Source organism: Mus caroli, unplaced genomic scaffold (assembly GCF_978045245.1).
Source record: "Mus caroli unplaced genomic scaffold, Mus_caroli_1 scaffold_2, whole genome shotgun sequence".
NCBI classification, from domain to species: domain Eukaryota; kingdom Metazoa; phylum Chordata; class Mammalia; order Rodentia; family Muridae; genus Mus; species Mus caroli.
The window spans coordinates 71,552,947-71,579,493 of record NW_028227257.1 but is presented as its reverse complement, the minus strand read 5'-3'; the positions used below and the strand labels follow the sequence as shown (position 1 = coordinate 71,579,493).

General features: G+C 37.4%; 1 protein-coding gene across 5 annotated transcripts in view; it reads right to left on the bottom strand.

Annotated features, from left to right (window-relative positions):
* Mettl15 (methyltransferase 15, mitochondrial 12S rRNA N4-cytidine) overlaps window positions 1-26,547 on the bottom strand; it is a 206,569-nt gene that overhangs the window by 6,790 nt on the left and 173,232 nt on the right. The window contains exon 6 of one of the 5 annotated variants that reach the window (XM_021156160.3): window positions 25,744-25,819. The exons of the other annotated variants lie outside the window; for them this stretch is intronic. Within the exon in view, the coding sequence (XP_021011819.1) occupies window positions 25,764-25,819 (56 nt within the window). The 3' untranslated portion in view covers window positions 25,744-25,763. The remainder of the gene's footprint in view (window positions 1-25,743; window positions 25,820-26,547) is intronic. 5 annotated transcript variants of the gene reach the window in all.

Genomic DNA, 26,547 nt, shown 5'->3' with positions numbered 1-26,547 from the left:
TTTTGATTTTCCTTTCCCTCAACTACTCCCAGACCCTTTCAGTTTCCTACTCACCAACTTCATGCTCTTGTTCCCTCTCCCTCTCTCTCTGCCCTCCCCCTTTCTCCCTCTAAACCAATTATACAAAATTTTACAAAAATAAAACCAAATAGGACAAAATTGCTCAAACAAAATGAAACAAAAAGTCCACAAAAAGACAGAGTTCATTTTACGTTGATTAATGATTCCTGTGCACGGCGTGCCCTGGAGTGTGCCTGATTGATAGAGCCAGTGGCACTCCATTCAAGAAAACTGATTTGCTCCTTGCCAGTGGTATCAATTACAAATGCATTCCCGTGGATTCCATGTGCACTTCCCCCTCTCAGTGCTGAGACCCCGTCTGGCTTGAACCTGAGCAGGTCCTGTGTGTGTTGCCACAGTGCCTGTGAGTTCATGCCAGAGATGTTTGGCATGCAGCCAAGTATTTACTAAATAAATGTATATTGACTAGGTAATGAATACATAATGGACATGAAATGAACAGAAAATGAGTGAATAAAACTCCAGGACTATTAGTGCAGAGTTCTCTTACCATCTTTCAGGGCCTTGTAAAGGACATGACTTTCATATGAATGAGTGAGTACAGGAAAAGCAAAAACGTCATTAGCTACTGAAAACATGACAACCATTACAAACCAAATCATGATAGAGGTCCAGACCACCGTGTCAGATGTGATTGTGGGTACTGAATTATGATGTTAATGGGGCAACTGAGCCCTCAAATTTGCTAGCAATTTCATTGTCTCAACAAATATGATTGCATGGATTTAATTATATGGGATAATGACTGGGCTGGCCTTAACTCATCAGGCATTTGCACATCTAAGGGAGCACTTGCAGATAATTTTCACTTTAGAAAATGCAAACTTGCAAACCTTTAGTATAAAATACATTGCCAACATGCAAGTTGAGCATAATGTTTATATATTTTCTTTTGCAAAATAAAAATAAAATTGGAAAGTTACATTTAAAAGTTATTAAAATCTTAAACAATTTAAACTACATAAACATAGCCATCGTTTAAAAGAAAATTAAAAAACTAAAGGAAATGCTGTTGTACATGAAGTAAACTGTTAATATTATTATTTTAAGAATCAACCAAAAGGCATGCTTCCTGTGTCTGGTTGCATATATATTCACACCTACATGAATGAGCTGCAAAATGGTCTGTCATATGCTTTGCTTATATACCTTACTTTGAAAAATAACTTCAGCTCTATAGATGTCTTATAATTAATTTTGTTCATTAATTTATCAAGTATTTATATTGACATACACATATAAGATAGCTCAAAATACAATCATAAATAAGATATAGGTGCATTTAGACTGGAACAATTCATATTGCTGCCATAATAGTAACATGTAAGATATTTTCTATTTAGTTTTCACAAAGGGTCTGTAATAGACATATATATTGGACAGTTTATGTTTCTATATGACACAAAAGCTCTACAAAGTATATCAGTCAGAGTCTGAGCAAAGTGTTTAGCCCTGTATGAGATAACTGTATGTCCATACATACAATTGGAATTGTTTAGGTCAAAGGATATTTATGCCCATTTACATTAGGATCAATACTTCTAAACATACCCTCTAAGTAGATTGCACCAATTTACTTCCATCAATGGTATATTCTAGATGCAATCTCCCCACATCCTTGTCGGTACTAGGAATGATCACTCTTCAGCCCTCACTAGTCTAATAGAAGGCAAATGATAGTGCTCTGGTGTTTTAATTTGCATTCTTTGGCAATTAGTAGGACTGGGCATCTTTTCAAATTTAATAGCCATTTGATTCCGGCTGTAAATTGCCTGAATGAATCTTATGCTCATGTTCCTAATGTGATACTGCTTTTTTTCTTTATTGATTTGGAAGGCTCATTTATAAAATAATAATATCAACCCTTGGTCTCTCCTATTTAAATTATTTTTTCAGACTGACCTCAATTTTGTAGATTTTCTGCTATACAGAAATTAAGGATTTTGTGGTGTGAGGACTGAACCTCAACCAAGAAAAAAATTCTGTATATGACAAATTAGTGTATTTGTATATGTGTATGCAGGTATGTGGTGCCTGTGCATGCACATGAGGAGGCCAAAGGAGGTCACAGGATGTCTTCATTTTTTGCTCTCTTCCTTATAAGCCTCCAGACAATGTCTTGGAACCAGAAGCACACTTCTGGGCTAGAGTGGCTGCCAGAGCACATCCACAACAAGACTGTCTCCACTCCACAGTTCTGGGCTCTTAGTCAGGCCTGACTGTACATGGGTGCTGGGAGTCCCATTCAGGATCTCATGTTTGCAACACATGCACTCTCATCAACAGAGACATTTCCTCACACCTTCTGCCCCCATTAATTAATTAATTAATTAAAGGTATATTTCAATGAAGAAAGCCTATGGCTCTCCAACATTATCAGTTTTATTTTGGGGATATTTCTGGTTTTGTTTATATGCTTAAGAATTTGATTCACAGGAAAAATAACTTTTATTAAACTATGAGAACTAACACACATTTTTTTATTGATTTACAACACTATTCTGATGATATATCACATTTCAAGATTCAGATCAAAGTGTTCAACATTTTCAATTCTCTTTTGCTAATGTACTTCTCTATTTTTCTACCAATACAAGAGAATCTTAATACTGGCCACTGCTGCCTTATAATAGGTTTTGTCATTTGGGGTAACCTCCTGTTAACCATTCCAGTCCATAATTGACCTCCTTTTCAAAGTTGTGTTGTATATTTATCTAGAATTTATCATTCCAAATTAAATAAATACTTAATGAAGCATGTAAAAAGGGTGGTAGTATAATTAGAACTGCAGTAAATTTCTAGAATTTGAATAATAATTAACATTGTCATAATATTAAACTCATCAATCTAGAGAATATAGTATTTCTGCTCACATTTTACATGGTGTCACTATAATTTAATAGCTGTTGTCATCTAAGGCATGTTCAAGCATCTGCAAGTACATCATTTACACAAACACATCTTAATCATCGCTAAGGAAAAGCACAGAACGATTATGCTTCTATCAAGACTGCACTAGATAACAGACAAAGTGCTGGACCTTAAAAAGTCTTTGTGGTTGTAGGCATGAAGTAACACGCTTAATTTCTGAGTTTGTCTTCTAGTTGTAAGATGACATATTTATAATTCTGAAACATGGGATTACTGTAAAAACAAACAAAATATTCAAAGGACTCAAGAGTATTTAGTGTATATCCCCTGCCCTCAAACTGTCCCAGGTGGATATCATTCACACATATACTCCTCTCCTTGTCTAAGCTGTAAAACTGAGTAGGTAGGGAAAAGGTATGCTAAACATTAGGGATTTGCCAAACATTTATTCTGGACTAATAGGAAAATGGGTCAGAATACAAAAAAAAGTGCAAAATGTTTTTAATGCACAAATTAATGGTGCAGTGCCAAATTTACAAAGTAGTGTTTATATATTAAAAGGATGAGGTTTTAGAATTATTATTTTTCATTTGATGTTGACTATTTAATAACTGATGTTATGAATAAGTACTTGAGCTTCATTAACATAAACCATCCAGGTCATGTTTCACCCATCTGGTCAGGAGATTATTTTCCATAATCAAACTTCTAGATTTCTCTTGCAATACAATTTATACAACTTGCATCCTGTCATTTTAAGGGTACAAAATTTTGTTTTGGTTTTTCTTAGTTTTATTCTTCTGTTGGATTCTTCTTCTTTTTTTCTTTTTTGTTCTAGCTTTCATAGGATGTCTTTCTACACAGGTATCTTCTTTCTTAAGCATAGCCCCACAACAATAAAATATATTGTGAGTCACTTTAATCCACTCCTTTGTTTTCATGGTCTTGCTCTGCTGGCTCATGTATTTGGTTTGCCTATTAGCTGAAGTGCATCTAAAGTTACCGACCAGTAGAAAATCTCTAGACTAAAATAATTACAGTCCATAATGTCACATGAAGTAGTCTATAAAAGCCAAAAGATGCCTATTCTTAACAATACACCACTCCCTCATTTAACCAATACTTAGCACCTTTAATAGTCTATAAATACTGAGGATAAAAACACTTGAAGGTATGTAACCACTGTCCTGAATAAATTCTTAAAATAACAATTTCTTATTAAAACCTTTAATAAGAATGACAAGCAGATGTTATGGAAACTCCTATCAAAGATACAGTGCACAGTAACATAGGAGGAAAAAGAGAAAGAAGACACCTGACTGTCTACAATACATTTTCTTCATTTTCTAACCTGATGATTCCAGGAAACTGGCTTAGTGAAACATAACACCCTAAAATCCCAACCAAGCAATAGAATGTTTATGTCAAGTAAGTATAGAAAATGCAGCATGTCTTACTGCCCCTCTGCAAACCCACAATGTCCATGGTGAAGTCTTAAATCTAACTATTTAAAGTTCTTTAGTCAGTGTTTCTCAAATATTGTCTGAGCCCGTGTGTGTGCATGTGCATGTGAGAGACAGACAGACAGACAAACAGACACAGACACACACACAGAGACAGAGACAGGAGCATTAAGTGGAGGAGCTGGACTTAATTAAATATTAAGTATTTTCCTCTTTATAAATTATTATTATTTATTATTATTAATAATAATTGATATTATTATTATTGCTTTCCACTTTATAAATTAAGGCAAGATCTCTTCATAAAAATGAAGCTTAACAATTCAGGCTAATTTAGCTCAGCATCTTGGCCTAGATTCTCTGTCTCTGCCTCTAGGTCACACACACCTGACTCTGTGTGGATGCTGGGGATCCAAACTCCTTGGTTTGCATGGCAGGCACTTAATCCACTAAACTATCTATCTCTCCAGTTACTTTTATTTCCAATGCCAATAACTCCATATAATTTATCTTACAGGTAGCACTCTTGGGGGGATCCTGAAAGCAAACTTTCTGCTAATTATGCTTATGTACTTTAATTATGTCATTAAATCCCTATCCAAGTTATAAAAGGTAGTAATCAGACATCTTTATATGCAATTAAACTAACAAAACAAAAACAAAAGCAAAACCAAAAAACTAAAGGGTCAACAACTGCTTCTACAATTTGTAGGTACTGTGTGTGGATGAAACTCTTTAAAATACCAGTTATTTGTCTTTTGGATAATACATTGTGTATGTAACCACTCCAGAAGGAAATTACATTTCTGAGCCGTTTATTGGACATTTACCAAAGGATATTCATATCAGCACTATTTGCTGCTGTTGTTAAACTTAATCATTTCTGTTTAGATATAATTCAGTGTCCTTAGGATGATTTTGGGCTTGAATGTGCTCAAAACAAGGCAGAGTTTTAAGATGGTCTGTTCAGCAAATCTCTTTATCTCTTTTTTCCGGATTAGGAAGAACCAAAGCTAAAATGATAGCACCAAGTTCAGAGTGCTTTTACACAGGCTCTGATTCCAAGTCAGGTGTTTTATGTAACACTCTCTTTCTCTGGGCGAAAACAAGTATAGAATCTTTACTCTAAACCTGAATAGCTTGTTACTGAGAGATGTTTTAATGGATGCCAAATCTCTTTGCATCAATTTGCAAGAGTTTGGCTTTCTCTCTGCATGTCCCTGGGGGGAGATGTGCATTGTCCGCCTTAAAGACTGTGCATCTGGTGAAAGCAACAACCACCCTGGTCTTATAACCCGGGAATGGAAATGAATACCTTTGCCTTTTGTCTTTCTCATTCTATTGAAAATAACTTATTGTTAGCTCGGGTTAGTAGACTGCACATTTGTCTTCCCTTTTCATCTGCTTCCATGATAGTGGGACATTTATAAAAGCGACAGTTGTGACTGGTGCCATTATCTAGACTTTTGGGTAGGTACAGATTACATGTATTTGATTAAGGAGCAAGATGCATTAAATTCACCTGTTAGGAAGACTGTGGTCTACAGATGTAGTTATGTTTTTAAAAGGTTTGCTGAATAGACTCCAGCTAAGCAAACGTAGGGAGAAGTATATATACAAATGTAATAAAAGATATTTTTTTTCTGGCAAAAAGTTTGAGTAATTAAGTCCTGTTCCTTTTAATTTCTTTAAAGCTTCTTCAGAAATCTTGACAGAGGAAGTAAGATATTTTCCAAACATTTGTTGTTATACATTTCTCATAAACACATGGTTTTAACAATAGGGCTTGCCTGGCTTTCTCCTTCAGCCTCTGCACACCCTCTCCAGTGACTAGGATACCTTTTCTTCCCTCTGGAAGTTTTCATCTACTTATCCTTAATACGCACCAAAATGCCTTATTTTTTCAACACATATTTCAACTTAGTACTGGGCCCTACATGTTTGAGCTCATACTAGATTGGAAATTCTTATTTACAATCTTTTAATTCTTATTTCTCAATCCCAGTTATAGAAACTTCTGAGTGACAAAGAGGAAAACCCACTGGATAGAAGCTATCTTCACCATCTGAGTCAGAGATAGCAATGAACAGGAAGCGGTAGTCAGTTCTGGATCTCATGTCTTCTTAAGATTGTTTATGTGTACAGGTTTATGTGGCAATACATTCCTGTCTCCATCACATTTTCAAATGGTCCCGGAACCCCAAATAAGATGAATTTCCATGAAAGCAAACAATGGTAGCTCAGCTTTTACTTCCTAATGTACCACTTTAAATCATGCCATCCCGAGGCCTCAGCACTCCCCCACCACGTCATACCACCACTGCATGGGTTCCAAATTTCCTTCCAGGTCACTTAAGAAGCTGGAAACTGTTAGTGAACTGTCAGTTTTTTTCTGACTCACAAAGGATTTCACGTTAAAGGAAAAAAAAAATGTGCTCAGTAGCAGCAGTTTATATTACATATGATAACGGAACTCAATTTGTATGTGAAAGCAATTTATTTTCAGTAATAAAAAATGCCATCTTTTTACTAGATAAATGTATTAGGTCCCACAGAGAAATTAACATTTTTAGTTTTAGGATACACTCGTACTACTTACACTTTTTAAAATGTAATACATTTATATGCTCAAGTGTATTGTGATTTTTTTAAGCTTGTGGATGAAATTAGCAATGTACTGAGGCTGTCAATACAAAGCATTGCTATTCTCCTGAGTCATAGGTTTAAAAATTAATTGAGCTCTTGCACCTGTTTGCCGGCATTCATCTGCTGAGTCTCCATCACATTTAATAAGTCTCTGTGACGCAACTCGTGTCCTTTCGCCTGGGATCCTTTAATACTGTGTTCAATTTTCACCAGTCTGAAACTCAAGGAATATTACAAATTTCAAACTGTTAATTAAAATCTGTGAAACAGAATAATTCTGGGTAAAATTGGCTTTACTCAGTGAGGTTCTTTTAAACTTCTTCAAAGTCTCTTCTAATCTCTAACTCCAACCAGGTTAATTCTGATGACAACATGATCTCACTGTGGGTACCTGAGGTCTGCAAATGGGAATAACACACAGGGCATGTGGGAAGATCTACGAGGTTATCTATAAACATAATTTTAGATAGAACCTTGAATGTTCACTAAACATTAGTTTTACTTATCATTATTATCATCATTAAATTAGTGCTCAGTCTGGGTGAACTGGCATTGGAACATCCTTCCTTTTTAGCACTAGTGATTAAGGCTAGGTAAAGTTATTGCATATCTGTGTGTATATGTCAGTGTACATGTGTACCATGCATGCAGGTGGCTAGAGAGGCCAGAAGAGCACATTAGATCACTTAGTAGTCGAGTTAAAGGCAATCGTTATTTTCCCCATGTAGGTGCTGGGAACTGAAGCTAGGGCCTCTGCAAGAGCAGCAAGGGGTCTTAACTGAGTTGTCTGTCTCTCCAGCTCTGAGCAACATTTTCTCCTTGAGATGTTTAGGTTTTCTTCGTATCTGTCCTAGAGCAGACTTTATTTCCTTCTAAGCTGGACTTGAGAGACTTCTAAGTTTACTCATGAAATGCTATTTGATAATTCAGTTTCAAATACACTTCAGCATTAACAAATCTGGTCTATACTAGTTTAAATTAAACAAATTTAAAGTCAGATAACAATGTATAATCATTGTTCTGAGCAACAGCCATGATATGCTGATATGACCTCAAAATTTGATTGTGCATTTGCCTGTACTTTTTTTTTTATTTCACATTATAATGAAGCAACCTAATACTTTATTTCTTGTTCAATGTTAGTATAAAGAATATTTTTTTAAGACAGAGGAAGCACACAAAAATATAGTGATAGAAAACTACCTTGACTAACTGCTTTAGGGAAAAAATGTTCAAACTAAAGTTTGACAGCAACAATTATTTTTTGATAAATATTTTATTTATTCCTTTTTAAAAAATCTCCCTTTTATTTTAGAAACAAATAACGGCATAAGCCCTTAATGTAACTGTATAGGAATGTTAATCCAGCCACTCGCTGCTCCCGTAGGGATTGCATCCAAAGATCTAGGTCTGTGTAATCCAGCTGGAATGCAGATATGCCACACACCTTTAATCACTTTGGCTGGAATAAGGATATGCCCTTAGCACACACCTCTAAGGTAATATTAGTTCGTACAAGGAAGTAGCCTTGTTTGAAATTGATATCTAATTGAGGGGCAGGCAAAGTGATGAATCAGAGAAAGATAGAATGAGTCAGAGATAGGATATGCCCAACTCTCATGAGAACAGCACAGGAAAAACAATCGATTTAAGAACAGCATAGGCAGAGAGAGTCAGCAGAGTCTGCACAATGAGTGCAGTCGTGGGGTTGAGTTCCTTACAGAGCTCATGCAGCTCAGTGCAGGTCAGCAAAGGCAGCTGAAGCCACAGAACAAGAAAGTGAGAAGATTAGAATAAATTGCCAGAGTTAGTTTGGAACCAAGCAGAGCAATTCATTGAGAAGCTCAGAGAAGGCAGACTGAGTAAGTCAGCTTGGAAGATTAGATTGCATGGAGGCTAGAAACCTCCAGGCCTAGGCCTAGGGATATTTAGAACAGAGGAAAAAAACACTATGGGCTCAGCCTAAGCCATGTATTCTTACAGCTTGAGTACAGCTCTCACCTCATTCCTTTATCTGAGGAAAACCCTCCAACATTTAGATGTAAATCATTTTACTTTTTAAGTTCAATCTAATAAGCAATGTATTACTATATAACTTTCCTTATTCCTTAAAGTATCAATTGACATTTCAACAGTAAATTTATTTCCGTGGAAAGATATGCTTTACATGTCCCAATGCAGGAAAAGATGATTAGTTTTCTTTTTCCTAAAAGTCATGTCATCCCTGTGGGAAGGAAGGCTGAAATGAAGTGATCAACCTAGCACAGATGATACTGCTTCACAAAACCCAGGGTAGCAAAAGGCCACACAGGAGTACTGTGCAGTGTGCTCATTTACTCTCAGACTTACCCTGGATCTGGATAGACAGGGGAGCAAACATAAGTGCACTTGGACCTTAAATCTCACAGTATTCTTAGAGGCCATGTCATTGGCTGCTCATAGAAATTGTTTTCATTCACAAAAATAGGCAAAGTGGGTTGGACACAATTAATCCCTCAAGTTCACAGAGCAAATAAGAACAAGCAATAGATTTGAGGGTTTGCCTGTGTGTGTACGTGTGTACGTGTCTATATGAATGTAAACTGAGGCAAACAATATCTTCAGTAGTTACTCAGGTGTCATCCACCTTTTTGGTTTTTGGTTGGTTGGTTTGGTTTTCGTTTGTTTTGAAACAAGGTCTCACATTAGTCTGCAGCTCACCCATTAGGCTGGACTGACCAGCCAGAGAATCACCAGCATCTGCCTGCTTCCACCTGTAAATGCAGCACAGGAACTGCAGTTGAATGCCACCATCTTGACTTTGTTTTCCCCGATGGGTTCAGATTCAGGTGCTCTCCCTGTGTGGTGCTGTGCTCAGACTAAACTGAACTGTCTCCACAGTCTGATTTTGGGAGGTTGTTACTCCTGTCTTCTGTTCTTACCTTCCCTCCAACTTCTTGATCCCTTTGATGTTCTCCAGCTCCTTAAAACTGATTCCTAGTTAACACTAGGAATTTATAATTTCCCCCTGAATTTTCATTTTACTTTCACTATAATTGCACACATCATTTCATCCATTTATTTGTCCAACAAGCATACATAAAACCCTGCCTTTGCATCTAGTTTATGAGTCAGAATAAAGGTTACATAAAAATTCTAGTCTCAGGAAATAAACATATACATGTAGTCAATATGAATCACAAATACAAATGAAGCCTCACTGTCTTCATTTTTCCTACTCAAATAGTATCATGAATCACCTACCAACTGTTGACTATGGATGGATCAACTGTCTAACTTGTGAATGTAAAGTTCTTTAGATATCCTTTGAATTTGCCATAAGCCTTAAGATTACAAACGAATACTTATGTTGGTTTAAGCAAAGTACAATTAGTATGATTGTCTGCTGAACAAAATATTGCCAACTATCATCAGAGCTATTGCTCACCTCTATTTCAAGATAAGAAAGATGGTCCAGAGCTCTTTCTGTAGGAAGCAAGCTGGAGAACTAGAAGTTTGAACTAAGTCTTTTCTCTCACAAGATTAACAATTAATTAGCTATCAGCTGCTCTGGCCAAAGAAGAGAAAGGACACTAGAATCTAGAAGTGCTCCAGTACAAAATGCAGGCAGCCACCCTCTTGAAAACACATGGACTTAAATTTTTCAAATAGAAGCAGATCTACAATCGTCTTGCATTTCAAAACTACTTAAAATTATATACGTTCTTTAGAAGTCTAGCTACAGCGAATTCTCTCCCATCAAGAGCGTGTCTGCGTATGTTAAAAGTCATTTAAAAGATTCTATAATAAAAAAATTGGCTGAGAATTGTTTTTAAGATGTTATTGAATAATAAGAATATACATAATCTTATTCTAAAAATAAACAAATCAAAGGACCAAGAAGCAATGTGTTTTTTTAGCTTGCCAGCATATGCTATTTCAGTGTTCTTAGAGCATTCCTATGATTGACATTCTTATGACGAATAAAATGGGAAATCATTTTTTATTTGATGTCATTTTTAAAGTCAGTCTCTTCTTTTAATATGCATTTTGAAAATTTCTTTTTTGTTAATTTATTTTTTATTTATTTTTTATTTTTTATTAGGTATTTTCCTCATTTACATTTCCAATGCTATCCCAAAAGTCCCCCATACCCACCCCCCACTCCCCTACCCACCCACTCCCCCTATTTGGCTCTGGCGTTCCCCTGTACTGCGGCATATAAAGTTTGCAAGTCCAATGGGCCTCTCTTTCCAGTGATGGCTGACTAGGCCATCTTTTGATACATATGCAGCTAGAGACAAGAGCTCCAGGGTACTGGTTAGTTCATATTGTTGTTCCACCTATAGGGTTGCAGTTCCCTTTAGCTCCTTGGGTACTTTCTCTAGCTCCTCAATTGGGGGCCTTGTGATCCATCCAATAGCTGACTGTGAGCATCCACTTCTGTGTTTGCTAGGCCCCGGCATAGTTTCACAAGAGAGAGCTATATCTGGGTCCTTTCAGCAAAATCTTGCTAGTGTATGCAATGGTGTCAGCGTTTGGAAGCTGATTATGGGATGGATCCCTGGATATGGCAATCACTAGATGGTCCATCCTTTCATCACAGCTCCAAATTTTATCTCTGTAATTCCTTCCATGGGTGTTTTGTTCCCATTTCTAAGAAGGGGCAAGGTGTCCACACTTTTGTCTTTGTTCTTCTTGAGTTTCATGCGTTTAGCAAATTGTATCTTATATCTTGGGTATCCTAAGTTTCTGGGCTAGTATCCACTTATCAGTGAGTACATATTGTGTGAGTTCCTTTGTGATTGGGTTACCTCACTCAGGATGATGCCCTCCAGGTCCATCCATTTGCCTAGGAATTTCATAAATTCATTCTTTTTAATAGCTGAGTAGTACTCCATTGTATAAATGTACCACATTTTCTGTATCCATTCCTCTGTTGAGGGGCATCTGGGTTCTTTCCAGCTTCTGGCTATTATAAATAAGGCTGCTATGAACATAGTGGAGCATGTTTCTTTATTACTAGTTGGAACATCTTCTGGATATATGCCCAGGAGAGGTATTGTGGGATCCTCCACTAGTACTATGTCCAATTTTCTGAGAAATCGCCAGACTGATTTCCAGAGTGGTTATACAAGCTTGCAATCCCACCAACAATGGAGGAGTGTTCCTCTTTCTCCACATCCTCACCAGCATCTGCTGTAACGTGAATTTTTGATCTTAGCCATTCTGACTGGTGTGAGGTGGAATCTCAGGGTTGTTTTGATTTGCATTTCCCTGATGATTAAGGATGTTGAGCATTTTTTTCAGGTGCTTCTCTGCCATTGGGTATTCCTCAGGTGAGAATTCTTTGTTCAGCTCTGAGCCCCATTTTTTAATGGGGTTATTTGATTTTCTGGAGTCCACCTTCTTGAGTTCTTTATATATATTGGATATTAGTCCCCTATCTGATTTGGGATAGGTAAAGATCCTTTCCCAATCCGTTGGTGGTCTTTTTGTCTTATTGACAGTGTCTTTTGCCTTGAAGAAGCTTTGCAATTTTTTGAGGTCCCATTTATCAATTCTCGATCTTACAGCACAAGCCATTGCTGTTCTATTCAGGAATTTTTCCCTTGTACCTATATCTTCGAGGCTTTTCCCTACTTTCTCCTCTATAAGTTTCAGTGTCTCTGGTTTTATGTGGAGTTCCTTAATCCACTTAGATTTGACCTTAGTACAAGGAGATAGAAATGGATCAATTCGCATTCTTCTACATGATAACCGCCAGTTGTGCCAGCACCATTTGTTGAAAATGCTGTCTTTTTTCCACTGGATGGTTTTAGCTCCCTTGTCAAAGATCAAGTGACCATAGGTGTGTGGGTTCATCTCTGGGTCTTCAATTCTGTTCCATTGGTCTACTTGTCTGTCACTATGCCAGTACCATGCAGTTTTTATCACAATTGCTCTGTAGTACAGCTTTAGGTCAGGCATGGTGATTCCACCAGAGGTTCTTGCATTTTGATAATTTCGTACATTATCACTGGAAAATATCTTTCAAGGTTCAAACGCCATATGACAGTGCTATTGTCTCATGGTACTCACAGGATAAAGCACCATTTTCAATAAAAATAAAATGTGATATATACATAAAGTAAAAAATTTCCACATAGCCACATTTAAAAATATTCAAAAGGGAAAGTTAATTTTAAAACATTTTGTAATACAGATAGCATTAAGTATGCCATTTCAACATATAATGAAAAGAAAATTATTTTATATTTAAACAGCATTAAATGTGGCATATAGTTTACTTTTATGGCACTGATTTTATAATTTTTACTTTTTGAAATTAAAGCAGTTATATCAATGACCTTCCCATTTCCTTCCTTAAGCCCCTCTCTTGTATCCTCATTTTCTTTCAAATTCATGGCCTGGTTTTCTTTAATTTTAGTGTGTGTGTGTGTGTGTGTGTGTGTGTGTACATGTACACATATGAATATATACTTGTTTTGGAGTAGACACCTATCAAATACCATGACTAAAGATAACTACTGAGAACTGTATTGAGCAATTCAAATGTAGCAGACAATTCAAAGAAATAGATGTTTCGTATTCTATGCAATGAGCTTTTTGTTCATGAAGTACTACAGAGGTGCATATACAAACATCTTAGGTATTTCCAGTACTCTCAGAAGGATGAGCTAGAATTAGAGGAAATGGACATGAGCGAAGAAGGAGGAGGCTGCAATTCTGGGGACAAGTATATGTAAGACCTGTGGGAAGGTGATGATTATATGTCTGAAAGGCAAGAACTTCAGCATGCGTGGAATACAACAGGTCAAAGAGGAAAAGGCTATAGCCAGATCATGACTTAGGAGAGGCGATCAACAATCTACTGATAGATTGATGTTTAGAAAATGACTTATAATCATTTTTAATTCTTAAACTTTATGACTTTACTTCTTCATTTATAATCAGAATAAAATTACACTGAAAATGTGAGTTGCTATTCATAAATTACTTTTGGAGAAATACTATATATACTGTATAGAATAGTATGTTTGTGTGTTAGATATATTAAAACTCCTGGGTATATTTTTTTCTAAATATTGTATGTTTGAATTTGTGTAGAAACATGAGCACTCAAATTCCAGAGGCAATTTGGGAATTAGAAAGGATTACAAATTATAACTATTGCAATTTATAAAATAAGCAACACTGGTGAAAAGTAGAGTTCCAACTCAGAGCTTGGCTTTTGACTTTGGAAATCTCCCTGATATTCTTAGTGCTACCAAACGGTACCAGGATTTAGACTTACACATTATTGCATGTTGATCTGATACACTGAGGACTTTTCCTGACAACAGTGTGACTCCAGGTGTAGTTCTTGGTGTTCCCTGTTCTCTTGGATTATAAACTTTTGAAAGGAAAAGGAAATGATTTATATATTTCCATAAAAACATGGCTTTTAAGATGTGTTAGAAAATGAATAGGGCTCTTCCGGTCAGAAAAGCACCTGAGCAGCTGGGGCGCAGGGTCTGCTGACACTCGCCAACTGCCCACAACGCCCGCCACAGGATCTTAAGACTTCTGGTGAGGGGAGCACAGCTTCTGCTCCAATCCAATTGCGCGGGACCTGAGACTGCATTAGTTAGGGAAGCAGAAACCGGCCTGAGTAGGACCACAGGCCTCATCCGGTTGGATCAGCGCCGGGGTAGCGGGAGCGCAGGGTTGCCTGACACCCGCCAGCTACCCACGACCCCCGCCGCAGGATTTTGGGACTGCTGGTGAGTGGAACACAGCTTCTGCTCCAATCCAACTGCGCGGGACCTGAGACTGCATTAGTTAGGGAAGCAGAAACCGGCCTGAGTAGGGCCACAGGCCTCACCCGGCCGGATCAGCGCCAGGGTAGCGGGAGCGCAGGGTTGCCTGACACCCGCCAGCTACCCACGACCCCCGCCGCAGGATTTTGGGACTGCTGGTGAGTGGAACACAGCTTCTGCTCCAGTCCAATCACGCGGGACCTGAGACTGCTCTGGTTGGGGAGAGAGAAATCCGGCCCACACAGGGCCACAAGCCTCTTCCGGTCAGAAAAGCACCTGAGCAGCTGGGGCGCAGGGTCTGCTGACACTCGCCAACTGCCCACAACACCCGCCACAGGATCTTAAGACTTCTGGTGAGGGGAGCACAGCTTCTGCTCCAATCCAATTGCGCGGGACCTGAGACTGCATTAGTTAGGGAAGCAGAAACCAGCCTGAGTAGGGCCACAGGCCTCACCCGGCCGGATCAGCGCCAGGGTAGCGGGAGCGCAGGGTTGCCTGACACCCGCCAGCTACCCACGACCCCCGCCGCAGGATTTTGGGACTGCTGGTGAGTGGAACACAGCTTCTGCTCCAATCTTTAAATAGTGACAACGATAACAACTAACCCCAGAGATTACCAGATGGCGAAAGGTAAACGTAATAATCTTACTAACAGAAACCAAGACCACTCACCATCATCAGAACCCAGCACCCCCACTTCACCCAGTCCAGGGCACCCCAACACACCGGAAAAGCTAGACACGGATTTAAAAGCATATCTCCTGATGATGATAGAGGACTTCAAGAAGGACGTTAATAACACACTTAAAGAAATGCAGGAGAACACTGCTAAAAAGGAAGAAGACAATAAAGAGGAAGCACAAAAATCCCTTAAAGAATTGCAGGAGAACACTGCTAAAGAGTTACAAATCCTTAAAGAAAAACATGATAACATAATCAAACAGGTAGAAGTCCTTACAGAAAAACAGGAAAACACATCCAAACAGATGATGGAAATGAACAAAACCATACTAGACCTAAAAAGGGAAGTAGACACAATAAAGAAAACCCAAAATGAGGCAACACTGGAGATAGAAACCCTAGGAAAGAAATCTGGAACCATAGATGCAAGCATCAGCAACAGAATACAAGAGATGGAAGAGAGAATCTCAGGTGCAGAAGATTCCATAGAGAACATCGGCACAACAATCAAGGAAAATGTAAAATGCAAAAAGATCCTAACTCAAAACATCCAAGAAATCCAGGACGCAATGAGAAGACCAAACCTACGGATAATAGGAGTGGATGAGAATGAAGATTTTCAACTCAAAGGACCAGCGAACATCTTCAACAAAATTATAGAAGAAAACTTCCCAAATCTAAAGAAAGAGATGCCCATGAACATACAAGAAGCCTACAGAACTCCAAATAGACTGGATCAGAAAAGAAATACCTCCCGACACATAATAATCAGAGCAACAAATGCTCTAAATAAAGATAGAATACTAAAAGCAGTAAGAGAAAAAGGCCAAGTAACATATAAAGGCAAGCCTATCAGAATTACACCAGATTTTTCACCAGAGACTATGAAAGCCAGAAGATCCTGGACAGATGTTATACAGACACTAAAAGAACACAAATTCCAGCCCAGGCTACTATACCCAGCCAAACTCTCAATTAACATAGATGGAGAAACCAAAGTATTCCACGACAAAACCAAATTCACACATTATCTCTCCACGAATCCAGCCCTTCAAAGGATAATAACAGAAAAAAACCAATACAAGGACAGGAACCACGCCCTAGAAACAACAAGAAGGTAATCCCTCAACAAACCTAAAAGAAGACAGCCACAAGAACAGAATGCCAACTTTAACATCAAAAATAACAGGAAACACCAATTTCTTTTCCTTAATATCTCTTAATATCAATGGACTCAACTCCCCGATAAAAAGACATAGACTAACAAACTGGCTACACAAACAAGACCCAACATTTTGCTGCTTACAGGAAACTCATCTCAGAGAAAAGGATAGACACTACCTCAGAATGAAAGGCTGGAAAACAATTCTCCAAGCAAATGGCATGAAGAAACAAGCTGGAGTAGCCATTCTAATATCTGATAAGATTGACTTCCAACCCAAAGTCATTAAAAAAGACAGGGAGGGACACTTCATACTCATCAAAGGTAAAATCCTCCAAGAGGAACTATCAATCCTGAATATCTATGCTCCAAATACAAAGGCAGCCACATTCATTAAAGAAACTTTAGTAAATCTCAAAGCACACATTGCACCTCATACAATAATAGTGGGAGACTTCAACACACCACTTTCACCAATGGACAGATCATGGAAACAGAAACTAAACAGGGACACAGTGAAACTAAGAGAAATTATGAATCAAATGGATCTGGCAGATATCTACAGAACATTCTATCCTAAAACAAAAGGATATACCTTCTTCTCAGCACCTCATGGTACCTTCTCCAAAATTGACCACATAATTGGTCACAAAACAGGCCTCAACAGATATAAAAATATTGAAATTGTCCCATGCATCCTATCAGATCACCATGGACTAAGGCTGATCTTCAATAACAAAATAAATAATAGAAAGCCCACCTTCACGTGGAAACTGAACAACACTCTTCTCAATGATACCTTGGTCAAGGAAGGAATAAAGAAAGAAATTAAGGACTTTTTAGAGTTCAATGAAAATGAAGCCACAACATACCCAAACTTATGGGACGCAATGAAAGCATTTTTAAGAGGAAAACTCATAGCTCTGAGTGCCTCCAAAAGGAAACTAGAGAGAGCACACATTAGCAGCTTGACAACACACCTAAAAGCACTAGAACAAAAGGAAGCAAATTCACCCAAGAGGAGTAGACGGCAGGAAATAATCAAACTCAGGGGTGAAATCAACCAAGTGGAAACAAGAAAAACTATTCAAAGAATCAACCAATCAAGGAGCTGGTTCTTTGAGAAAATCAACAAGATAGATAAACCCTTAGCCAGACTCACTAGAGGGCACAGGGAAAGCATCCTAATTAACAAAATCAGAAATGAAAAAGGAGACATAACAACAGATCCTGAAGACATCCAAAACACCATCAGATCCTTCTACCAAAGGCTATACTCAACAAAACTGGAGAACCTGGATGAAATGGACAAGTTCCTAGACAGATACCAGGTACCAAAGTTGAATCAAGATCAGGTTAATGATCTAAACAGCCCTATATCCCCCAAAGAAATAGAAGCAGTCATTAATAGTCTCCCAACTAAAAAAAGCCCAGGACCAGATGGGTTTAGTGCAGAGTTCTATCAGACCTTCAAAGAAGATCTAATCCCAGTTCTTCACAAACTATTCCACAAAATAGAAACAGAAGGTACTCTACCCAACTCATTCTATGAAGCCACAATTACTCTGATACCTAAACCACAAAAAGACCCAACAAAGATAGAAAACTTCAGACCAATATCCCTTATGAATATTGATGCAAAAATCCTCAATAAAGTTCTTGCTAACCGAATCCAAGAACACATCAAAACAATCATCCATCCTGACCAAGTAGGTTTCATCCCAGGGATGCAGGGATGGTTCAATATACGGAAATCCATCAACGTAATCCAGTATATAAACAAACTCAAAGATAAAAACCACATGGTCATCTCCTTAGATGCGGAAAAAGCATTTGACAAGATCCAACACCCATTCATGATAAAAGTCTTGGAAAGATCAGGAATTCAAGGCCCATACCTAAACATGATAAAAGCAATCTACAGCAAACCAGTAGCCAACATCAAAGTAAATGGTGAGAAGCTTGAAGCAATCCCTCTAAAATCAGGGACTAGACAAGGCTGTCCACTTTCTCCATACCTATTCAACATTGTACTTGAAGTCCTAGCCAGAGCAATTCGACAACAAAAGGAGATCAAAGGGATACAAATTGGAAAAGAGGAAGTCAAAATATCACTTTTTGCAGATGATATGATAGTATATATAAGTGACCCTAAAAATTCCACCAGAGAACTCCTAAGCCTGATAAACAGCTTCGGTGAAGTAGCTGGATATAAAATTAACTCAAACAAATCAATGGCCTTTCTCTACACAAAGAATAAACAGGCTGAGAAAGAAATTAGGGAAACAACACCCTTCTCAATAGTCACAAATAATATAAAATATCTTGGCGTGACTCTAACTAAGGAAGTGAAAGATCTGTATAATAAAAACTTCAAGTCTCTGAAGAAAGAAATTATAGAAGATCTCAGAAGATGGAAAGATCTCCCATGCTCATGGATTGGCAGGATCAACATTGTAAAAATGGCTATCTTGCCAAAAGCAATCTACAGATTCAATGCAATCCCCATCAAAATTCCAAATCAATTCTTCAACGAATTAGAAAGTGCAATCTGCAAATTCATCTGGAATAACAAAAAACCTAGGATAGCAAAAACTCTTCTCAAGGATAAAAGAACCTCTGGTGGAATCACCATGCCGGACCTAAAGCTCTACTACAGAGCAATTGTGATAAAAACTGCATGGTACTGGTATAGTGACAGACAAATAGACCAATGGAATAGAATTGAAGACCCAGAAATGAACCCACACACCTATGGTCACTTGATCTTCGACAAGGGAGCTAAAAACATCCAGTGGAAGAAAGACAGCATTTTCAACAAATGGTGCTGGCACAACTGGTTGTTAACATGTAGAAGAATGCGAATCGATCCATTCCTATCTCCTTGTACTAAGGTCAAGTCTAAGTGGATCAAGGAACTTCACATAAAACCAGAGACACTGAAACTTATAGAGGAGAAAGTGGGGAAAAGCCTTGAAGATATGGGCACAGGGGAAAAATTCCTGAATAGAACAGTAATGGCTTGTGCTGTAAGATCGAGAATTGACAAGTGGGACCTCATGAAACTACAAAGCTTCTGCAAGGCTAAAGACACCATCAATAAGACAAAAAAACCACCAACAGATTGGGAAAGGATCTTCACCTATCCTAAATCAGATAAGGGACTAATATCCAATATATATAAAGAACTCAAGAAGGTGGACTCCAGAAAGTCAAATAACCCCATTAAAAAATGGGGCTCAGAACTGAACAAAGAATTCTCACCTGAGGAATACCGAATGGCAGAGAAGCACCTGAAAAAATGTTCAACATCCTTAATCATCAGGGAAATGCAAATCAAAACAACCCTGAGATTCCACCTCACACCAGTCAGAATGGCTAAGATCAAAAATTCAGGTGACAGCAGATGCTGGCGAGGATGTGGAGAAAGAGGAACACTCCTCCATTGTTGGTGGGATTGCAAGCTTGTACAACCACTCTGGAAATCAGTCTGGCGGTTCCTCAGAAAATTGGACATAGTACTACCGGAGGATCCAGCAATACCTCTCCTGGGCATATATCCAGAAGATGTCCCAACCGGTAAAAAGGACACATGCTCCACTATGTTCATAGCAGCCCTATTTATAATAGCCAGAAGCTGGAAAGAACCCAGATGTCCCTCAACAGAGGAATGGATACAGAAATTATGGTACATTTACACAATGGAGTACTACTCAGCTATTAAAAAGAATGAATTTATGAAATTCCTAGCCAAATGGATGGACCTGGAGGGCATCATCTTGAGTGAAGTAACACAATCACAAAAGAACTCACACAATATGTATTCATTGATAAGTGGATATTAGCCCAAAACTTAGGATACCCAAGATATAAGATACAATTTGCTAAACGCATGAAACTCAAGAAGAATGAAGACCAAAGTGTGGACACTGTGCACCTTCTTAGAATTGGGAACAAAACACCCAGGGAAGGAGCTACAGAGACAAAGTTCGTAGCTGTGATGAAAGGATGGACCATTTAGAGACTGCTGTATCCAGGGATCCGTCCCATAATCAGCTTCTAAACGCTGACACCATTGCATACACTAGCAAGATCTTGCTGAAAGGACCCAAATATAGCTGTCTCTTGTGAGACGATGCCGGGGCCTAGCAAACACAGGAGTGGATGTTCACAGTCAGCTATTGGATGTATCACAGGGCTCCCAATGGAGAAGCTAGAGAAAGTACCCAAGGAGCTAAAGGGATCTGCAACCCTATTGTTGGAACAACATGATGTACTAACCGGAACCCTGGAGCTCTTGTCTCTAGCTGCATATGTATCGAAAGATGGCCTAGTCGGCCATCAATGGAAAGAGAGGCCCATTGGACTTGCAAACTTTATATGCCCCAATATAGGGGAATGCCAGGGCCAAAAGAATGGGAATGGGTGGGTAGGGAAGTGGGGGGCGCTATGGGGGACTTTTGGGATAGTATTGGAAATGTAATTGAGGAAATTATGTAATAAAAATATTAAAAAAAAAAAAAAAAAAAAAAAAAAAAAAAAAAAAAAAAAAAAAAAGAAAATGAATAGGATATATTCTGGAGGTCTGGGAGATATCCTGGGATATTCTGGAGTCCTGGATAGGTTTAAACATGTTAATGTGAATTTATTAGAAGTAGAAAGACATTTAAATATAGCCTTTATATATTCATATTTATAAAAATACTTGCTTCTTAAACAAAACAATTGTTTAAAAATTACACTGTTTTGAGGAGTATCTTCTTCTTCTTCTTCTTCTTCTTCTTCTTCTTCTTCTTCTTCTTCTTCTTCTTCTTCTTCTTCTTGTACAAATAGTGATTATTTTCTAGAACATAACACCTTTAGGGCAGTGAAAAACCATTGTGCTCTAGTGTGTACATGGTTGCATCTCCATGTTAACTTGGCCACAGTGAAAACTGTACAACATAAAATGCATATAAATGTATAGTCAATGATGTTCTTATGATAATGATCAATGAATTTTGGTACATTATTTTGTCTCATGCCCCTGAAATGCAAGGTGTCAACACAGGGAATACAGGGATAGAGGGTTTCCTTATATTGACAATTTGCCAACCACAGTGTTTTCTCTTCAGCTTTACAATGATTCTAATAGTGCCATAAGAAGACACCTATTCTATTCTAGAGGCAGTTCCATTCTCATCATGAGCACTGCAAACTTACATGAGTAATGAATAGTTCCAATGTACTTATTCTAAAGAAAAAATATGCTAAGTAGGAATTATAGAAGTTATTTGCCAGGTTTTCCATAAAAAATATGCTTACTACATCCACCATAAGTTATTAGTTGTCACATGTCAAGAATCTAGGCTTAATTATCAGATTTAGTTTATTTTTCTTTTTTGTGTGTATGTGTGGCTTTGTTTGTGCATTTGTATATTGTGGTGAGTAGGTATGTGCATTAGTGTATATGTTAACATGAGTACAAGTATTTCTGAGGACCATTGGATCATGATCTTTGGAGTTAGAATTTTATGCTGACTTAGATGTGTGCTGGAAACAACTCATCATGCTGTTTGCAACAGGAACATAAACAATTCAATGCTCAAATAGCTTACCAATGACATACACAGTAGTTATGTCTGGACTCATTATCCCACGTAGCATTTCATACCACTATTACTAAAAAGGATATTTCTTCCATAAAAACTATTTTAGGTATATGTATTAAATCAGGTGGGCTATAGACATAGTGCAAATCTTTAATTGTTCTATCCTATTCCATTGGTTCTCATGTCCATTTTTTGTGACATTACCATGATGTTATTACTATGATTATATAATTTGAAATCAGATATTGTGATAGCTGCAGTATTATTCTTTTTGCTCAGGATTATTTTGCTTATCTGGGATATTTTGTATTTCTATGTGAATTTTAGGTTTTTTTTTTTTTTAAGTTGGGTGAAAAATGTCACTGGAAGTTTGGTTGGCATAGCATTTAATTTGATCAGTGTTATATACAACACATGAAAACACATCCACTCACTTGAGTTAGCAACAAGAAAATAATAAATATACAACTCCACCCAAGTGTAGCTGGATGAAATGAGTTTATTAGAGTTATTAACAGTAATATTCAAAGGCAGAATCATCATCATTAAACCTACTGGTAAGAACTCATGAAAAACTGTAAAACTCTAGCTACCTAACTAACCTGTAGGAGTCTCCATGCAGAGTCTTTTCAATAGTTGGTCACGCTTTTACAATAGGCAGAAAGCTCTGGAAATCTAGTAACTCTGAGTTTCCTAAGGTATGATAAGTTCTGTAAGTTTCTTGAATCTTGTGAGTTTTGATGCACCCCAGTCTTATGACTTTCCACTCTTCTATTCTTACAACTTTCCATTCTTCTTCTAGAAGGGGATGTTTCAACTTGTAAGAATTAGCAACATAACATGACTTTTAGAAACACAGCAGCTTTCACAGTATTTATTTTGCCAGTCCATGAATGTGAGATGCCAGAGCTCAACTTAAGGTACCATTTCCCAGGTGCTGGCTACCTGTTGTGTTTTAAAGAATGATTTTTTATATTTATATGTCTATTCTTGAGACTCTGTGAGTCTGTGACTACCATATGTGTGCTTGGAAGTAAAACTGGGTATTCTGTAAAAGTAGTAAGTACCCTTAAAAAATGAGCTATATTTTCAGCCCTCTGACTTTGTCTTGTTGAGACAAAGTCTGAATCTTGCCTAGCTGGCTAGTCTGGCCGACCAGGGTTCCAGCGGATTCCACCTTCACTGAGTGGGGATAACACACGTGCTCACCGTTTTCATCATTTTATTATGAGGTCTGTGATCAAACATGTCCTCATGCTGAGCACAAGCACTTTACCAAATGATCTCTCTCTCCAACCCTGTTTTATTTAATTTTTTGAAGTTATTAACAAAGTGATCATTTTCTTCATTTCCTTTTCAGGTGATTTGTTATCAGCACATAGGAAAGCGATTCATTTATATGTTGATATTATATACTGTTACTTTGTTAATCAATTCATAGAGTTAGGGAGAAACTTCAGGTATTTTATGTATAGGATCATGCCATCTTCAATAAGAATAATTTGCTTCTTCCTTTCTTATTTATACACCTTTAATTTCTTTCTTTTGTAATATGAATCTAGTTAAGATATCAGTGACAATATTGGATGAGTGGATAAAGAATGCTCATCTTTTCCTCACTGTAGTGAAAATTTTTGCATGTTTTCTCCACTGAGTATAATGCTGGCTCCAGATGTGGCATATGCACTCGTATTATGTTGAGGAAGGTTCCTTCTATTATTATTCTCTTCAGGACACTTATCAATAGAGAATGTTAGTTTTCATCAAAGACCTTTTCTATATCTATTGATTGTGTTGGTTGAATAATTTTTGCATCCTTGAAATAAACCCCATTTGGTCATGGGAAGAACTGACTTTCTGAAAAAGACTCAGCTATGCTCATAAATAATGTGAAGAATTAATAAATTGGGTTACATGATATTAAAAGCCTTCTGTACAGCCAGGGAAACACTCCTGCAAAGAAACAGCCTCCTCTGTATGCCTTTTCTCTCATAGTCAATATTTCATCATTTTATGTAATATTTCATTTAGTTACCTAACGAGAGTAGTAAATGCTATGAACACAGAGCTCTTTTGATTGAAGCTTTTTGTCAACACTACAAAGTCGAATGTGTTGTTGAGTTCTGTTTGCAAGTACTTTACTGGAACTATAAAGGACTAGTGAAGTACTGCATATGAGAACCTACAACCACCACTTTCCTAACCAGCATAATTCTTAACTACTTTCCCAACATTTTTCCTTATCCTCAGAAAAGTGTTATCCTTACCCCTCATCAAGAAAAATGCTCTTTGCACCAGACAGAGACCAATACAGAAAACCACAACTAATCAAAGTGTAGAGCTGTGGAGCCCAGTGCAACCTGATACACTGCAATACGCTACCAAGGGTTAGGCTCAGGTGCAACCCGATACACCTGCAATACGCTACCAAGGGTTAGGCTCAGGGGTCCTTGTGGAAGAGGAAGCTGGGTGACTTTAAGAGTCAGAGGAACAGTGATTTTCTGTGAAAATGTATCTCCCAGTAATAACAGAAGCTATTCCCACATAGTATAATCTTACCTACATGACTGCCTAAACACGATCTGAGCAAAGAAAACAAGTTTGTCCATGTTAATATGAAGGGAGAAAGCTCAGGATGCTTCAACCCTATACAAAATATTAGAGGCAACTAAGGAATCTTGGGTAAAATTAGTTGTCCCCAGGGGAAAAGCACACGAATTGGGTATTTAATACCAAATGATTAGCCCTTAAAACATATATGCAAGTAACATTATACATATTAAGCAAATTGTAGTTATATATTTAGAAATGTATATGTATGCATGTATGAAATAGCAATTAATATAAAAAGAAGCCATGAGTTTGAAAGAGATCAAGAAGGGCTATAAGAGAGGGTATGGAGGGAGGATATTATATAGTTATATTATAATCTCAAAAATAAAACAAAATAGAAATTCAGAAAGAAGAGTGTGGCATCCATGACATGAGGGAGGATGGCTCATGATTCCTGTCATGTCCTCAGTCAGCTTAGGTATCTGGATAACACTGGTTTCCTAAGAAGAGCTCGGTGTCATTCCTTCAATCTCCATTTTATGGAGTGTTTTGGGGAGAGTTGGTGAGTCCTGCAAAAGTTTCCTACAGTTCAGAAGAGGAAACCCACAGGCCTGAGCTAGTTTAGCTGGAAAACTTCAATCTCACTGCTTGACATAGATCTATCAAACTTTCTAATCTCTTAGTTCAATTCTGGTATGTCATAGTCTTTCTCTTTCTCAAAATCTCATTTTGCCATCAATAAAGTTGTACTTCTATTGACTGATATTGAAGACATAAAAACAGACTCAGAGAACTCAGTGTTTTAATGCCTTTCACATTTTTTTTCCTTGCTCATATGTGAATATTCTCACTTTTCCTTCATTGTTGATATGGTGCTAATGTGTTAACATCACAGCATTCTGAGGAATACTTACATTGTTCCTCTGGTATATGTTCACATCAGTTTATCTAATACCAGATTAGGATTTTCCCAAGGTAACAGATTCATATCTAGAAACAAAACAGCTAATTTAATTTCTTAAAGATATAGTCCCAGTTATGTCTCAAATGCATGGTCTCCTAAATTTTAATTAGTACTAACTGCCCTTAATTAGGCTGTAGTCTTGAAGCAAACCACTGGCCCTTTTAAGAATTGTTTTCACAAGTTACTAGATAAAGGTTTTTAACAGAACAATCTCTAGGGTTCTCGTTAGCTACAAGCCTTCATATCAGTACCAGACAAAATTGTATTTTCTTATGAATAAATAATGTGTTTTCTCACAGAAAATGGCATGCAGTGCTCCTTAAAGACAGCAAGGACAACTACTGTTGCCTGCTGAGAAAAGAATAAGAAGGGCAAAGTGTGTGAAGAGAAGCTGCATCTATCACCTGCTAACCTGCAGTGTAAACTCTTTGGAGGGGGAGGGAATCATAAAATACTGTATGTTTACAAAACCCATATGAATTCTGCTCCAACTTGAATGAAAGATATTAAGTTCAAAAGGAACTTATAAATGTCATTTAAAAACTTAATTCTTTATATTTTATATGTTAAATAGAATATACTATTTTAAATTATATTTAATTATTCCATAGACAATTGTTATATGAAAGCTTAATGATTTGAGTGAATTCATAATTAAGTTTTATTCCTTAAACTCCATCTAGTATTAGCATAGCCTTAGTTAATACTGTTTTTTTAAAGTACTATACAAATATGCCTTTTACTTATTTAGTAC